Source organism: Tetrahymena thermophila (genome assembly GCF_000189635.1).
Source record: "Tetrahymena thermophila SB210 genomic scaffold scf_8254491, whole genome shotgun sequence".
Taxonomy (NCBI): domain Eukaryota; phylum Ciliophora; class Oligohymenophorea; order Hymenostomatida; family Tetrahymenidae; genus Tetrahymena; species Tetrahymena thermophila.
The window spans coordinates 1-18,802 of record NW_002476266.1 but is presented as its reverse complement, the minus strand read 5'-3'; the positions used below and the strand labels follow the sequence as shown (position 1 = coordinate 18,802).

At 23.3% G+C, this 18,802-nt stretch overlaps 3 protein-coding genes across 3 annotated transcripts; 2 read left to right on the top strand and 1 right to left on the bottom strand. All coding sequences in view use genetic code 6, as the record gives it.

The window, feature by feature from the left end:
* Positions 1-841: 841 nt before the first annotated feature.
* On the bottom strand, positions 842-6,754 carry TTHERM_00785840 (transmembrane protein, putative; the record flags this gene model as incomplete). The annotated part of the gene is made up of 1 exon (XM_001022122.2): positions 842-6,754. Exon 1 carries the CDS (start codon positions 6,665-6,667, stop codon positions 842-844), a length of 5,826 nt encoding a protein of 1,941 aa, XP_001022122.2. The 5' UTR covers positions 6,668-6,754.
* Positions 6,755-8,524: 1,770 nt separating this feature from the next.
* TTHERM_00785820 (hypothetical protein) lies at positions 8,525-12,448 on the top strand (the record flags this gene model as incomplete). The annotated part of the gene is made up of 9 exons (XM_001022120.2): positions 8,525-9,118; positions 9,180-9,558; positions 9,645-9,795; positions 9,856-10,076; positions 10,149-10,309; positions 10,781-11,641; positions 11,698-11,775; positions 11,843-11,938; positions 12,002-12,448. Exons 1-9 carry the CDS (start codon positions 8,654-8,656, stop codon positions 12,446-12,448), a joined length of 2,859 nt encoding a protein of 952 aa, XP_001022120.2. The 5' UTR covers positions 8,525-8,653.
* A 1,311-nt stretch (positions 12,449-13,759) lies between these two features.
* On the top strand, positions 13,760-17,588 carry TTHERM_000785819 (endo-1,4-beta-xylanase xylA, putative; the record flags this gene model as incomplete). Its single annotated transcript, XM_012799213.1, has 6 exons — positions 13,760-15,092; positions 15,145-15,347; positions 15,402-15,492; positions 15,547-17,336; positions 17,394-17,494; positions 17,558-17,588. The coding sequence occupies 6 exons, from the start codon at positions 13,760-13,762 to the stop codon at positions 17,586-17,588; spliced, it is 3,549 nt and encodes a 1,182-aa protein (XP_012654667.1).
* Positions 17,589-18,802: the final 1,214 nt, after the last annotated feature.

Genomic DNA, 18,802 nt, shown 5'->3' with positions numbered 1-18,802 from the left:
TCGTAAATATTTTAGTATTTTTTAGAGTAAAAAAATCTTCAAATTAATTTTTCTTTTTAAAAATCTATCAATTAACAATTTAAAGTTATTTATTTAAGTTGTTCAAAAATTTGTTTTTGAATATTTTTTTCTCAAAATTATTCAAAAAATCAACTAATTAATCATGAATAAAAAAATAAAACATTTACCTAATTTTTAAATAAAGAAATAATAATTCAGATTTTATTTTAATCTTTCAGTGGGGGTATTGTTCCATAGATAAAACAAGACCAATCTATATTCAAAGATATTTTTATTGTATAATATTACTAAATTGAGGTTAGCAATGTATTTCTTAAACTAGCTAAATTACTTGGGTATTTTTAAAGTCTGTGTATTGCCAGTCTTATGGAGCTATTTACTACAATTTGGTGTACAATAATTCAGTTTTTGAAGATATGAACAGAAAATTTTTTTCAAAATATTCAAAAACTTATTAAAATTTGATTCATTTTATTAAAAAATAAAAATAATTAAACTTATTCAATTAAAAATCAAGGAATACTATGCATAATTTTGAATAATTAATAAATCAATAAATTACTCTAATTAACTTCTTAAAATTTACATTTTTTCATTGCTATAATAAAAAAATATTTTTTTAATTATCCGATAATAGCTATAAATAATCATTTTCTAAAATGGAATTTTTAAAAATTTTGTAACACAATTCCTTTCTATTTGACTAAATAGAAAAGTAATTAGCAAAGCACCTTAAATTTTTAAATAAATGTTGCAAGAAGAAAAATATTTTAAAATAGCTGATGATCAGGAGATAAGACTCCTTTCAATACAGCTAAAATCAGAAAATAAATACAAATACGAAGTTCGTTTAAAAATACTCTACAGTTAAAGGTAAATATAAATAATTTTGATTATGTCTGTTATTGTATAAATATTATAATAATTTTTATTCTGAGTAAAATATTTGCAAAACTAATTAATTGTTAAAATAATCGCTTTCAGGATAGTTTGTCTCTTCAAAGTGAGATTGTTAATTTAATTAAAGAATAAGAAGCTCAGTGTTTAGTTTATATAATAATTTAATCATTTCTTAATATGATTCAGTTTTTTTTATTATTTATAGTGAGTCTGTTACACAAATAATGAATTTTTTTATATTTAAATAATTAAAGCAGTCAATATCAAACTATTCAGAATTCTTTTGAATTTTTAAATTTAGTTGTTTTAGTTTTTATTCTTCTGTCTAAATTTTTCCATGTAAGAGATTATAGTTATCTTGATAAAAGTGGCTTAGGATAATTCTATTTACTCCTATGATTAACTACTCCTCAATGCTAAGCATATCGTTTGTGTTTTATAATAATGTATTTTGTTCAGATTGAATATCATCCTCTAAATTTTTTAAAGCAAAAATGTTTTCATTTGCAAAGTCACCATCAGAACTTTCACAGCTGTCACTATTTGTTTAACTCTGAAATTCGTTTATTCTTCCAAATGATTGTTATTCTTAAATGCTGCTTTAAGATTGCTTGTGTTTAAATTCATATTAATTTTAATCTTATTTTAATTTATTTGAATATATGTTTTATTGATGATTGGATATATTTTAATTATTTTATTCAAAGTTAGTAATTTTATCTTATTATAATTAATATGTTTATTGTTTATTGCTAATCTTTAACTCTTCGATTTCATCAATGCCTCTTAGACTTTCTTTCTTGAAATCAGAAAAATTAATGATGGATTGAAAATATTATTGATTTTATTAAAGAAGATTAGAATCGCTAATTAAAGAATTATTTTTAACTAGCATAATGTTAAGATTATTTTAGAAGTTATTTGTTGATTAAAATTAATTTTATAGATTTATATTACTTTCTTATAAGCTGTTTTAGTTATTTGTTGGTTAGAAGGAAAAGTTATCACCTTTAATTTTGTTCATTAAAGGTTACTAGAAATTAGTTTAGTTCATTTGCAAAATATTTGCAAAAGAAGAGTCATTTTAAGCTATTTAAAAGCTTTAGATGTTAAAGTTTTCTTTAGATTAATTATTAAATTAATTAGCATCAAATTGATAACCTTCATTTTATTTTTCCTCTTATCCTTTAAATAGTATTGGAGTCTTTTAAACTCGAATCTTTTTAGCTAAAAGATTACCATTTTTTAAGGTTAATTCTTGATTATTTTGAAATGCTTAAGCTTAGTTGTTTTATTATTGATTAGAAGATAATAATGAAGGTGCACCAGTTTATGGCTCATTTACAATTTATTTTGGTGAAATTTGTTGATCATCTACGAAAATTTCCATTAGCTATGTTTCAATTAAGTCTTTTATTGAATTAATCTGCTCTAATGATATTTACTAGAATAAATTCTGGAACATATTATTTTTGTATATCAGTAATGAGAATTGATCCGATGGCTTTACAAGAATTGTTGAAAGAATTTATCTTGTGAGTATATATGTTTTGTATCTATTCTTTTTAGATTTGCAAAGTGAAAGCAAACCAACTTTGTATATTATGCCTTTATTATAACAGCTTATCATTTATTTTAGCTATTCAGGTATGTCAATCTTTAATTTATTGAATATCTTATAGAGAATTAGCACGAAGCGATGTCTGCTAGTAGGGTCATAATAATATTCGTTTTCAAGCTACTATGTAAGAAGACTGATTGTCTCTAAATATTCCTAGTTTTAATATAACAAAGCAGCTTCTATAAAAACCATCTTTTGTATTAGAATATCTGACTATTGATAATTATTTGAGTTTCTACAAAAACTGCTTGATCCTAAGTTAGGCATATAAATTCCTGTTGTAATTTCTTTGCTCTCTTACTTTCTGACTTTTTTTTTTATTATCTTTTGAATGGTATCTTTAAGTTCTTTTTCATAAATGTCATGGTTTGAACAACTTATTTCTCTGACATGCATTTTTATTTTCTAAAGCTTATTTGTTACCTTGTTGCTGGCATGTTTAGTTATTTATTTTTGTTTGCTTAAAAGGTTTGATAAACTTTTTGGAAAGATCGAAGAGCTTTTTTCCTCATTTTTTATGTTAAATTTTTAAGAAATTTATAAGTTATCTGTGTTATGTTTTTAACGAGGTGATTTTTCATTCAAGACTTTAGAGACTCTCTTTTTTAAATAAACTTAGCTCTTTTATAAACCACTTTAGTTTATTTGTACTTATTTATAGCTGTTAGCATTGAAAGATTCATTTTTTTTAAACATACTTTTACTTTTGCTATTTCTGTATGGAGATAAAACCTGCATTAATGGGGACTTTTCATAGTTGTTGTTTATATTGCTAATATTAGAAAATTACAAATTTTAAATTGTATTTAAGCTTGGCTATTTGTTTTGGCCTTATTGCTTTTTATAATATTCGGAAACAGAAGTATTCCGATTAATTGAACAAGAATTTTTTATCAATTGAGTTAGAAGTTAGGTAACTGTTTAATTTTGATCAGGTTATTAGCTGTGCTAATTCAAACTCTAAAAAGTACTAATCTTTTATGAATGTAGCATTTTTTAAGTATCAAACAAGTACGTGCTGTTTATATCTCGCTAATTTAAAAGTTGAGTTTTAATTATTAACTTTTAAAGATAGTTGCTTATGAAATCTCTATTTCTAAGCAATTCTTCTGAGGAAATCACAGTTTAGTTATCAGCTTCTGATTTTAATGTTCTATTTGAGTTCAGTCTGATTTCTTAATAGATATCTTGCTAGATTTATTCGTTTAAAACATCTTACAGAATTTCATATGAACATCTCATGTACTCTGCGAGTTTAATCTGATTGTTCAGTTTCTAAGCTAGTGAAATTAAATAAATGTAGCAGCTAAATTGAAAACTCTTAATTTGATTGACAAGCGTCATTTGATTTCCTATTTCTATTACTTCCAATAACAATTATTCCAGTTCAATCCACATGTTTCCTAATGTCTCATTTTGTTTCTCAAGTAGCATGAATAGTGTTTTGGCATAATTCAATTTACGTGAATACAAACAAAAAAATAAATTTGTAACTTCATTATCCTGATTTACTCCTTTTGAGGTGGTGCTCCTAGAAGGACTGAGACTTTCTGTAATATTCTTTTTTCTATCACAGTTTTACTCTTACTTATTTTACAAAGAGTTAGACATACTTTTATCTTTTTGAATGCTTATCTATTTTGTATTTCGCTAAGATTTATGATTTTTTTTATCATTCGGCTTTTTCTTCTAGAGCGAATGAGATGAAAATAGCTATTATGAATTCAATAGCTTTTGTGATTAAGCATTTTCTTAATTTAACTCAGCCTCACTTTCCTGAATAGTTAATTTTTTGTTCTTAGTTGTATTGTTTCCACCATTCAAGACATTTTATTACTTTTAAAGCTCATGAGTTTCGAGTTTAAGTTGGCTTCGAGAATTTTCGCTTTGTACTTCGTAGTGAATAATTTGTTCTTTATCTACTTTTTCAACTTTTTTAGTTTAATGCTTAATTTTTTGCATGTTTTTGTTATTTAGCAAAGAAGTTCCACTGCTAAAAGCTGATTTTCTAACAACTTTTTCTTCTTTTTCTGTTATTGATTTTTTTTATATCTGATTAATTATATTTTTGTAATCTGAGAGCAGTTTAATATTTCTTGTTACTTCTGACATTATCAAATTCGAGTTATTTAGTTAACTCTGTTCTAGATCTTCTTCATATATTTTTACTTCATAATTTGAGTAAATTATTGCTTGTGAAAACTCTTACAAAGCTTCCTAGTATCTATGAGCATTGAAATGAATATATCCTATGTTATTATGACATATACCCAAAGCTCTGTGATTTTAAAACTTTTAAAAGTGTATTATTTACTAATTTAAATTTAAGAGGGTTTAACTTTCTGTTTAGACGAAGATGTTAGACTAAGTAAATTAAACCATTTTAAACAATGAGACAATGCTCTCATAAAGGATTTTAGTATCTTGGGATAGAAATATCTCCTACTCAAATAAAGACTCCAGTGCTAACTACTTATCTCCTAATATGTATGAAATTTAATTTTCATCATCAAGTGAAACACTTTTTAATATGTTTGTCAATTAATTAATGGGAGAGATGATCAATTTAAAGATTCTAATAAAACGCAGAATAACTAATATGATGATAATCACATAAAAGATTGTAATTGCGATAGTGCTGTAATAGTTATATTCATTTATTTATTACTACATCTACTATGCTTGTACACTAAGCATATCCTTAGACAAAACATCTATTAAAATAAATGCTGTGTTAATTGAGTACCCTCCAGACCAGGGGTCTTTAAGCTTTTAAATTGTTTGTATTGAGTTTAAAATAACATAATGCTCTTTTAAATTATTTTATTTCTCTTCTTGTTGTTTTTGTTGCTGCTATTAAGACACTTAATTATTTAGAGGAGTACTTTATTAAAGAGTATTATAGCTGTTATTGGTATGATTTTATTGAATATCAGGAGGATTATTCAATCGGTAGAAGGTGAATCCTGATTAATAACTATCATCATTAATCTAAAGCATATCTATGTTTTCTTTTACATCTAAAATCGGATTTGAGTATAAACTTTGCAACTTTTTTTAAAATAGTAAAGCCTACTCTTCAGTAGTCCTTGGATTCAGCTCCAAACTACTCAGAGTTTGTTGTTATTAAGTGCTATTTAATTAAAATAACGAATAATAAACAGCAATCTAAGTAGAAGGATCAATTAACATCTTGAAAGCAGATTTTTAATTGAAACTGCTAAAATATACACCAGCCGCTGTCAAATCTAAATTGTTGCAAAGAACTGAGTAAAGACTCCCTTACTTGTTTAATGTGCTGTATTATTCTTTTAATTGAGTATAAGGAGGTAATTCTATTCTCTAACAAAAAACGCTTGCTAGAAAAGGAATACCTACATTACTATACTGTAGCTAAGGTGGAGAAACATACAAAGATATATTCTTGCGATGAATAGTATCATTAAACCAATAGCGACATCTAGAATCGTATATATTACCAGATGGGCATGACTTAGGATTAGTGATTCCTTTATATGTTGTATTAGCAGAAGGCCCTAAAACCGATCCATCATATTCAGTTCCTATATACATATTTTTAATGTAGAATCTACGAGTGATGTTTTATTAAAGAGCATTATCTCTCTCAAGCAATATAGCTCTAAAAAGGGGATCTGTTGCAGAAAAAACTATCATTTATTCCTGCTAAATCGGATCAAGGTCTTTTTAAAAATATTTATCTCTTTAAAACCAAGAATTGACCAATAAATAACTTTTTTTAAAGATTTTTAATTTGACTGGATCTTCAGTCAAATTATACGTTCTCTCTACATTTATCAAAATATCTTTAAAATTAGGATTTAGTTTTATTTATCCTGCAAGTGCTTTTTAAAGTAACTAATTATGTATGTAGACATTCCAATAAACATTCTAGACTTACATATTCACTTAAAAAGTTAGTATACTGTCAAATTATTTAGAAAATTTAATTTGTTCTGAATACATAGAATCTGCTAAATTATCATTTTCCTATTTCAAAATATACTACGTATATAAAATAGTAAGAAAAGAATAAATGATAATAATTATTAAGGGAATAGCAACCAAACCTATTACTGTAACTTCGCCAGATATTTTACACTTCATTATTGCTAAGTTGTATGCTTTTCCTTCCTTCCTTCCTGCTCTATTTCTTTTATACAATTACTATTTAGGTTATTTTAATTGTCTTTCTAACTATAATTAATTAATTAATTAAAATGTGATAGCTAAAATAAATTAAATCAATTAATTTTTTCCTATGTTCAACTCAAAGCTAATTAATAAAACGAAATATGAATAAAATTGTAAAATTGATAATGTGTGAAGATAAATAGATAGATATATATATACATTCATGTATACAAACATACACATCATCAATTTTAAAATTTTAGATTACACTATTTATTGTATAATTTTCAAACTTTAAATATTTTTAAAAGTAACTTAAACCATAAATTACGAATAAATTACTCTTATTTTTACCATTAAATTTATTAATTTACTTTTTTATATCAACGTTCATCCATACGTCTGATCTATTAAAAAATTTAAAAAAATCCTTCATCAATAATTGTAAAATAAAAAAAGTATGATTGATTGAATTGTTTCTTCATTAAATTTTTTTTTTCAATAATTTGCTTAAAATTGTATTATTTTTGTTGAAATTACTGTTTTTGACACTGATTTGCTAAATTAAACCAAAATAAATTATTTATTCTTAAATTTGAGTGTTGAATATTTGATGTTCTAATAATTTGATCATATTTTTTATAATAAGATATTCAAAATCATAATTAAAAAAATACTATTTAAAAAGTGAAAAATAGTAAAATCTTTTTAAGAAAATTTGTTTATCATTTTAAAATTTTTATTAACTCATCAGAATAGTAATTACTTTAAGTAAATAAGAATAATTAATTTTTAATATTTTCTAATAATAATCTTTATGATAAAAAAACTAATATTTATTTCTTTTAGTTTTAATTAAAATACTTAATCAAGAAATAGACTTAAAGTGAAAAGAGATATCATCATAAATATAATAAAAAATCTTTAAGCTGATAATAAAATATAAACTAATAAATAAAATATTTTGGCGTTTTGCTTTTTAATTAATTAAAAAAATTAAAAATAAAAACTTATTTTAAATGAGCATATACAAGCTTTGCAATTAATTAGCCTTAATTAAGGTAACAAAAACAAATCTTTAAGGTTTAGTCAAAAAATAAATCCAAAATTTTTAATTTAAAAAATTCAAAATATTTATAAATATTTATCACAAATTATTCAATTTTATTTGAATTAATAGCCATTTAATTTTATTAGAAAAATAATGTTGATTAAAACACTAAAAACCAAATGAAGAAGAAGAAGAAAAATATCTTGTTAAAAATTCTTTAATTTTTTTTTGAATGATAAAATAAATAATTTTTTTAATTGTAGAAAATAATAAAATTATTTTTCTCAGTCCAAAATATAAATTTACATTCATTGAATTTCATCAAAAAAGAAATATTTAAAGTCGTAATAAATGATTTAAATCTCATTTGAATTGTGTTTAGCTTAGGAAAATATAAATTTAAATTATAAATTTAAAAGTTTAATTTAGCTGAATTTATTTTATTACAAAATTTATTTTAAAATTATTTTTTTTATTTGATTTTTTATTTATTTCAAAAATAATTATAAAAACTATAAAGTCAATTTATTTGATATATCGTTAGCAGACCTAAATTACACTTTGCATTAATTAATTTGTATTTACTATATGTAAACAAATTAAAAAACAAATTCAAATAATAACTTAAAAGATATAATTCAATTTTAATTGATTTCAAATTTCTATTAAGAGTAGTTAAATAAATTAAAATCAAACAATTAATCAAATAAACAAATAAACAAACAAAAAACCTATCAGTCAAACTAAAAGGCAATTAATTTTCAATTAATAAATCTTATTAAAATTCAATACTAACATAATCACAAAAACAAAATCAAATACAAATTAGTTAAAAAGGATTTGTTATTAATTAGGATTATTTTTCTTCAAATAATAATAACAAATAAGTATAAAGAGGGAATATATAAATGTAAAATTATTTTTCCTAGTAAAATCAAAGTATGAATAGCCAACAACAATAGGATTATGTGTAAGCAGGAAATCGTACCAATATCTAGCCACAGCTGATTGATCCTGAAACTAATAATTCAGGCTACGGCGGATAATATAATAGTTAATAATAAATCAGTTAGGAAGATATTAATTTTATCAACAATTTATAATAAAAGCAATTTATGCAACAACAAATGAATTAAATAGCACATAATAAACAAACACTTAAAAAAAAAGAGATTTTAGTTATGACAATTGATATTGGTAATGGGTAGTCTGGTAAAATTCATGTTTTTGAAAATGACAATCCATATGATTTGGCAGTAAAATTTGTAGCCTAATATGATCTCCCTCCTTGCATTGTAGAAATTTTAGAAGAAAATATAAAATAAAATGTTGATCAAGTCTAGAAAACGAATCAGTAGCAATATATGCAATATGTAATACTTATTATTAATTTTACTTTTTAATATTTTTACATTATTTCATAATCAAAAAAAGGAAAGCTCAAAGCAATCTCCTATTTCAGATAAAGTTGGATAACAAATTTCTTAAGACAATTTTGGAAATGAGCAATAATTGAGTAACTAAATTATATAAAACAACCCTTATGCCAATAATTAGCTCCCAATGAATAACTATTACAATGAATAAAAGAAAACGAATTAATATGTTAAAAACCCTCCAAATACACAAAATTAAATGCCCTAATCATCAATTTAAGACTCATTTGATGCAAGATAAAATTCTACCAAAGCTAACTGCTCTGCTAACAGAAGCGGTGTTCTAACTCCATCAACTAAAAGAATAAACAAAGATTATCCAGATGTGAATAGTTCTATGAAAAGAAGAATATATTATCCAGAAGGTATTGTCGAAAGTAAATAGTTTATATATATATATTTACTGAGCAATTATATGTTTATTTTCAGTTAAAAAAGTGTTATTTATTAATTAATAAAATAGAAATCGACAATAATTCTTTTGAAAAATACATGAATATAAATGCTTCAACTGATGTTGGAAATTCTTTAAATTATAGTGTTCCAGCAGGAGTAAGTCATAGTAATTCTTATCATTAAAATGCTCATTAAATCAGCTAGAGCTTTTATGCAGGGTAGTTCATTTTATAATTGATTAATTAATTTACCTTTAAACTTTAAAAAAAAATAATTAGATAAAACTATCTGAGCAGCTAATACAACAATAATGGCAATTAATCAAGAGTGGAAGAATCTAATAACAAAGTTAATAAATCTTTTGATTTTGGAAAGAAATAAAGTGTTCATGAAAGATTATTTGCTCAATCAAAAATTAAAAACATTTAGTAAAGAGAAACAGAAAGAAGTAATTCATAAGCAAATGTATAAAAAAAAAGAGTTTAGAGAAGTTCCTCATGTAATTTTAATATTTATCTCTTTATCAAACACCACTTTTTCTAATTTTATCTAAATAATACTTTATTTATAGTAAATGAAATAAACTATGGAATACGTTTATATTAGAGGGGAGTAAAGTAGAGAGAAGAAAAAAAGAAATAAATTGAAAAGAAGAAATAAGAAGAAATCAATTAAGTACAATAACAATGTACATATCACCCATAAATCAATGAGATATCTTCAATTATTGCTGTAAAATTATTTAATTAAAAATATTTTTTCAATTTTTACTCTAGATATCTTCAATTATTAATTAATTATTGCTTATTTTTTTTAAATAAACTTCTTTTTACATTTCTATTTTTCAAAATTATTCAATATCATTCATTAATCAGTGAGATATTTTCAAAAAAAAAGTTTCCTTAATTTTTATATTCAAAAAATATTTTATATTTTTCATCTATTTGAAAAATTTTATTCTTCAAAATTTCTTCTTTTTTTTTCTAATGAATTAATTTTTATTGTTTATTTTAAAAATATTTTTCTTTTTTAAATTTGTTAATTTAATATTTTATTTAAAAACCATAAAGTTTATCATTAAAAATAATTTATCATTGAATTTATTATTATTTTATTTGAATTACCAATTTTGAATTCTATTAAATAAATTATTTATTTACTTCATTTAAAAAAAAAAATTTTAACTTGGTTTTATTAAAATAGAAAAGCTTAAGAAATGAACCAGTTGGAGAATTTTTACAGAAAGTTGCTAAGTAATAAAGAGAACGCAAAGAAAGAGCAAGGAGTTTTAAGCTTAATTCTGAATTAGATGGATGCTCTTTTAGGCCTGAAATTAATTAAATCAGTAGTTAGATAGCACAAGAAAAAATGAATATATTAATAAATTAATCTCATGAAGATGGAAAATCTCTTAATTAATCTTTTATTAGGAATAGATATGATTTGTTATATGAAGACAGTAAAAGCAAAATTGAAAGGAAAATTTAAAGAGATAAGCATCTAAAAATAGATTAAAATTGCACTTTCTAACCAAAGATTAATACCTTTTCAAAAATCTTGATGAATGATATTTCATTTTTTGAAAGACTTTAACGCTATAGTAGCAAAGAAAATCATAATAGTAATTAATCAAACGGATAATAGCAAGGATTTATAGATCCATATACAGGCTAGGAGTACTTTAAACCAATTACTGGGAGACCTCCTAAAAAATAGAGAAATTAAATTAATTAATCTGTTGGAGAGTATTTATATGAATAATCAAAGATAAAATAAATTCAAAAATAATAAAATTTATAGAGTCACAATAGCAGTGTTAACAGATCGTTTGCATGTGAAAAAAGCACAAGGATTATAGATTTAAAAAAGAAATAAAAATTAATTGAAATTTTTAATTAACTTGATTCAGATTAAGATGGACAAATCTCAGCTCAGGCTATAGATATTTAGTCCCTAGATCCTTTGATCTTAGAGGCATTTTCACCATTATTATGTGAAATGGAAGAACTTGATTAAGCCTTAACCCTAGAAGAATTTATTTAGGCTTCAGAAAAATTAGTTCAAGTAAATAATATTTTAATATATTTTAAATTTTACTAAAATAAATTTTGTTTTTTTAGGGACTTAATATTTAAGAGAGAAATCAAATTTTCAATACAAAGAAGACTAAATGCAGTGAAGAGTCTTTCGAATTTAAAGTAAAACGAATTTTAAATTAATAAAACAGATTTAACTTAACCCAAACTGTAAATGTAAATAAAATAGCCTAGATTAAACCCTAAATCGGTGAAAATTGCATAATAAAAAAGACCTCATTCAAATGGAGCTGCTCTTTATGATATTTTTATGGATGAAAAACAAGTAATAAAAAATGTTAATTAAAAATTCAATTTTAAATTAATTATTTTTTTAATTAATTAATAGAAATTTGATTAAAAGATTTAAGTTTTGAGAGAAAGAAAAGAAAAATCTGAACTCGAAGAATGTACTTTTACTCCAAACATACAACCTTTGTATTAAAATTACAATAGTCTATCAGCCTCAAATCAAAAGAATAATTATAATTTAAGTAATAAGATGGTAAATGTGTAGCCACAAAGCTTCCAAAACTATATTGATTCGAAAAACAGTAGTAACAGTGCTGAATAAAAAGGATTTTAATAATAAAATCTGCACAATCAATAGATTATGAATTAACCTGTGAACTACTCCATGTTTTCCTACTAAGATTACTAAAAATTATTTGAAAATAAAAATAATAACTACCTCTTTGGAAATTAAATGTTTTAGCCATAATAATAGAACTTATTCGAATAAAACAACAATAGCAATCAAAAGATTTTAAACTTCGAAAATTACAACCCTCAATGATAAATCAATCTTCTCTAATTAAAACAAGCCAGTATCTATCCATGCATCATATTTTTTGAATATTTTCCAGCTGTAAATATATAAACCAAAATAATTAAATAAATAAATATATTTTTAATTAATTATATTTAAAATATGTTACTAAAAAATCTTAAATATAAAATGTAAATAAAATAAACATCATCTATATTTAACTTATTTCAATCAACTCTTTGAACAATCTGTTTTTAATAATTCAAGAAATACATATTTCTTTGCTATAAAAAGCATTCATATGTTTTAATAATAATTTATTTAAATGTATCTAAATAAATAAAAAGTATCTATTTTTTATTTTAAAATTTAAAATTAAATTAATGGTTTAAAACAAATTTGTAGAAATATCAATAACTTCGTAGTATTTCAAATAGATTAATTAAATAATAAAATATTTTTCTCTAATATTTTTAATATTAAAATGCTTAATCAAATTGATTATAAGCTATTATAAATTATTTAATAGAGCTAATTTGCTTATTTTAATTAAAATAAGATTATTTATTTACTCATAAACTTCCTTATTTTTATATAGTTGGTATTTACTTGCTTAAATTTAAGATACATTGATTATTTTTTGAATTAGCCATCTACAAATATCACAATATTTCATTCAGTTTAATCATAATCGTTTATTTGAAAAAAAAATGATTATAGAATATGATATTTAAAAAATTAAATACTGAATAAGAATATATTTTTAAATATTAATTTTGCTTATTAGAACTTATTGAAATAACTTTAAAAACAAATTTAAAAAATACCTAAATAAATTATTTAACAAAAATTTAAAAACAAATTTATGAAAAGTTCAATTAAAAATTTTAAAATCTCAAAAATAAACATATTTTGAAAGTAGTTTTATTTTAAAGTAAAGGTAAAATATTTAAGAGTAAAAATATTACTTATTGAAAGTATGTTTGTTAGAAAATTATTTGATTTAAATGTTAGAGTTTGCTTCTGAAATTTATTAACTATTTATTTATAGAGCTGTTTGAAGTGGTAAATCAATTCAGATTGATAGATAATTAGATATGCTTCTTACTTTATGATTGCGAATATATATATTATATGAATGTTAAATTCAAAATTTTTTTGTTTTAATATAAGTTTATCAACAGAAAAGATAAATCTTAAATTAATTAATTTAACAAAATTTATTAAATACAAGTAAAATTCAAAAATTAGGAGAAATAAATATCTGTTTGAATATCCCAAAAATAACTATCAACATAATTTAATTAAATAAGTAGAAACAACTAAAATTAAATTGCGATGAGAACTAGAGCTCTAAGCTAAAATGAATAGCCTAAACCTCAACAAAGCTAACATTCAATAAGTCTTCCTAGGAGCTATGTTCCTCCTAAAAAAATTAAATCTATTAAACAAATAATGAAAGAAAGTTATGGATAAAGTGGACCGTCTTCTACTTCGAGTTCAGCTAATGCTTCTAAGTCTTCACAAAATTCGTTAAATATCTAAAAAAATAATTATTTGTATAGCGACTTGAGCAATTAAAGTTTAAATATGTCAATAAAAAGAAATGAAGGAATGAATATGAATTAAAATTTTTCTTTTAAATAGCATTTTGGTCTTAACTGCAGCAGTGATGATAATGCTTTTTCTTATGGGGACAAGGAGTGTTTGCAATTTCAATTAAAAAATAGATCGCTTAGTTCAAGCAGTTAAAATGAAATTAGTAAGAAAGGAAATTAATAAGAAAATTATCAGCTTGACCAAGAAGAAATGTATTATTAGCAAAAGCTCATTCCTGATAATATAAATATTGCTTATAATTTATAGAATTACAATTAGGGCAAACAGTAAAACTAATCTTAGACTTACAGAGTGGAAGATATTTTAGATGGTGATAAAGAAAATGTTTTTATAAATAGCAATATTTAAAGTCAATAATATTAATAAGGAAATGACTACTTCTAGAAAAATAATTAATAAAAAATAGCCAATCTGCAGAGTAGCCATTGCTCATCAACTAACTCTTCAACTAGTAATAATACTAATAGACTTCAAAATACCTAAAATAAATAAAAAATTTAATATATTGCTCAAATGAATAATTTCATACACTATAATGACAGTGATGACTAAGAAAATTAAAACTGCCTAGGCTATCCTATAAAAAAGAATCATTTGATAATTGAAGCTTAGAAATAGAAAGAATTATAAAATTCATAATAAACAAAGCAAGGATCAAAGACTAACTCTTATTCAAAGAAAGGAAACACTTACAAGCAAATTAATCAGATAAATAATACTAATAAAATTGAAAAGAAAAAGTAGAATTAATAAAGTCAAAATGTCTCTTAATCAACATCAACAGAGAGAGTTTCATAAAGAATTTTAAATTAATCTCAGTAAAATGATTACAATTCGCTTTAGAAAATATCAAAATATTTGAATAGATCATTAACTGAATTAAATTCAAATAGAGCAGATAACTCTTATCTTTTAAATAAAAACATTTTACATCAATCCCTTAACTAAAACTAAATTGAAGATTATTTAAAGTAAGATTGCCAAAATGAATGCAATGCATTAAAATATTCTTCTGCACCTCTTGAAGCAAATCAAGAAAATTTCTATGATAGTAAAATAAGTTTTAATGATAATTTTATAATTTATATTAAATTATTAAACAGCTTAAAAGTAATTCAGTGATAATTACAGTATTCATGATAAGGAAATCTTAATCAAAATGAGAGAAATGATTCATCAACTATAAAGTAGAGATGCTTCTCAAAGATTAGAAATTTCAAAATTAAGAAAGCAAAACTAAGAATTAAAGGATCAAATCAACTAGAAAAACTAGCAGTTGGTGGAAAACGAATATTAAATGAACAAAGTAAATAAATATTAAAAAATATAAAAATAATTTTATATTCAAACAAACAAAAAGGACAGTAACTACATCTCATAGCTAGATACTTAACTAAATAACTTTTAAATGAAATTCAATTAATTACAAAAGCAATTGTAGGATGAACAATGTAAATTAAATATATCAAATTTTTAATTATTTAAATAAATATTTAAAATAAAAGTTAAATTTTAGAACATTTTAGAAGATAGAAATTAAGTCATCAATAATTTAGAAGAAGAAAATATGCAGCTTAAGACAGGCCTTCAACAGTTGATTTAAAGTCATCATGAATAAATATAAAAAATAGAAATGCATCAGCAATTAGATCATTTTGATAATACAAATATTGAAAAATAAAATGACATAGAAAAACAAAGTGGACTATCAAATAACATTAACAGTGATAGCAATAGAAGCTAAAAAAGTTACGGACAATCGATGATTCATAGTGATGAAGAAACTGATTTAATTAAATCTTATCTCTCAGATGGTACTTCAATAAAACCAAAAGAAAGAACTTTACTTCTTTAAACCTAAAATATAAATTTCCTAAATACAAACGGAAACACTTTGGAAACAACGTGCAACTATTTTCCTAATGAGGAAGATATTATTAGAGAATAATCTGAAGAAGAAGAATAATCTGAAAGAAGCCTGTATGCCACAAATTAAAGAAGTCCTTAAAATCTTCAAATAAATAAATCTTCACTGCAATAAAGCAAAGAAAAAGAAAAGGAATAAAGTTAGAGAAGTGCTACACACAATGAATAAAATTTGGCTAAAAATGTGAATGTAAATCTATAAAGTTTGATATAAATGTCAAAGTAAAATATTTCTCAGCAGTCAAATGCTTCAATTTAAACATCAAACACAAGCAATTAACAACATTCAAAAATCAATTCTCACAATAGTTCTCATACAAATACAATTCAAAACTCTTTGAACACATCATTAAGCTTAAAAGACTAATTCAATAAAAAGAACAGCTTTTTATCAAATCTTAATACGTCAATTCAATAGTAAAATAGCAGACTTTTAAGTATTTAAAGTCCAAGTGGCTAATTGATGCCCCTTGATTCTTCTATACTGTATAAGCAAAACTAGAACTATGTTGATAAGATTGCAACTGCAGCTGGTTTAACTCCATCTTAAATCTTTTGTGATAGTAATAAAGTTGTAACAAGCACAACATAAATGAATGTCTCTTTTTCCTCCCCATCTTCTTCTGTTTCATCTGTCAATACTAACCAATTTAGAAAGTACCCAGCTTTAATAAACTAGTCTCAATTTAATTAATAAAGCAACTAAGGAATATTAACAGAAAATAAAAATTAAATGAATCTTTAAAATAATTAGGAAAATAATTTCCAAATAAATAATATCAAACAAGAATAAACAAATAAATCATTTAACCAAAATAACAATTAAAAAAACCAATAGCATATTAATTTCTAAAACTATTTTTCATAGAATTAAGATAAAATTATCTAGAGTAATATGAATAATATGTACCCACCTAATAATAATTTTGACCCAAACCAACTTTTAAGGAAATAAAATATCTTTGTCCACAGTAGCTAAATTCAGAATAAAAGCAATGTTTTCCACCCAGAAAATAAAGAAAATATAATTTATAATTAAAATAATATCCAAATAAACTCTTAGTAATAGCCAAACAAAATGCAACAATAATAAACCAACCAGAGCAATCTAACTGAATAGGATTAGCATATGACAAACAATGATTAATAAACAACTAAAAACTATCATTCATCTTCAAGCAATAATAAAGATGCAATTGATATAGATCCTTACTAATTTATTACTGAAGAGATGACCAACAATATAAGCTCAGATTGTAGATATAATGATTTTAGCAATTGCGATAAATCCATATAAAACGAAGTTTCCCTTTCTTACAAAAATACAACGGACTAAGATGAACTTTCCTAAGAACTATCAAAAAACTCAGTAAATATTTTTAATAATTATAAATTTATATTAAAATTAATTTTTTTTAAATAAAAGAATGACATATATAATGTTTAAGGAGAGCTCACAGAAGAGTAAACTCAAGAAATTCTAAAGCTGCTCAAGTAAAAACTAGAGAGAGAATATTAATTTGATGAGTAAATTTTTTCTATTAAACTTATTTAGCAACTAAAATATGTATTTATTTTAATTAAAACTAGCGATATTCTTGACTAAATTAAAAACCAGTGAAAAAATAAGTAAGTAAGTAAGTAAGAAATTAATTAAATAAGTTATTATTGGAAGGAAAATAATTGCATCTAAAAATTAAAATAATTAAATAAATATATCATTTTAAATTAACATCTATTTTTTATTTATTAATTTATGTAAGTAAAATTTGTTTATAATCAAACATTCTTCAATTAAAAATACTAATTTCTCGGATAGCTTAATCAAAAACTCACATTTTAGTGTATTATTTGAAAATTTACCTAATTATTTAAATTCTTTTGTTTAATAATATTGATAAATTAGACATTTAATTTTAATCATGTAATTACAGTTATAGTAACTTTAAAAAAATATTCAAAAAATATAATAAGTACTATATTTATTTGCCTTTAAATATGTGCACTAAAACTTTTAATTATATAAACAATTTTTATATTGAGTACATGAAATATAATATTAGATATACAAAAAACACTGAGCGTTAGCCCCATATGGTAATTAAAATAAATACCAAAAGTAATATCTTAAAATAAAAATATAAAGAAAAAAACTTTAAAAGCTAGAAATTCATTTTATATAATTAGCTTATTTATTAATATTATTAGTTAAAAAAAAAATTAAGACTTAATTATTTTATAAATTAAAGCATTTTTTTAATCAGTATGAGCAATTATATTTTATTTAAAACTGTTTTAAAATTAAAAATACTCTCTTAAGATAAAAAATAAATACAAAACTACTAAAATTTAATTTATATATTGATATAAATAAGTATATATTTATTAAATATATCTTTGTGATTGAAAGCTTAAAAATTTTTTAATTGTATTGAAAGAATTAATTTTTTATTTATTTAAATTAAATAATGTAAATGAATTAAAATTCATCGGGGTTGGGGTTGGGGTTGGGGTTGGGGTTGGGGGTTGGGGTTGGGGTTGGGGTTGGGGTTGGGGGTTGGGGTTGGGGTTGGGGTTGGGGTTGGGGTTGGGGTTGGGGTTGGGGTTGGGGTTGGGGTTGGGGTTGGGGTTGGGGTTGGGGTTGGGGTTGGGGTTGGGGTTGGGGTTGGGGTTGGGGTTGGGGTTGGGGTTGGGGTTGGGGTTGGGGTTGGGGTTGGGGTTGGGGTTGGGGTTGGGGTTGGGGTTGGGGTTGGGGTTGGGGTTGGGGTTGGGGTTGGGGTTGGGGTTGGGGTTGGGGTTGGGGTTGGGGTTGGGGTTGGGGTTGGGGTTGGGGTT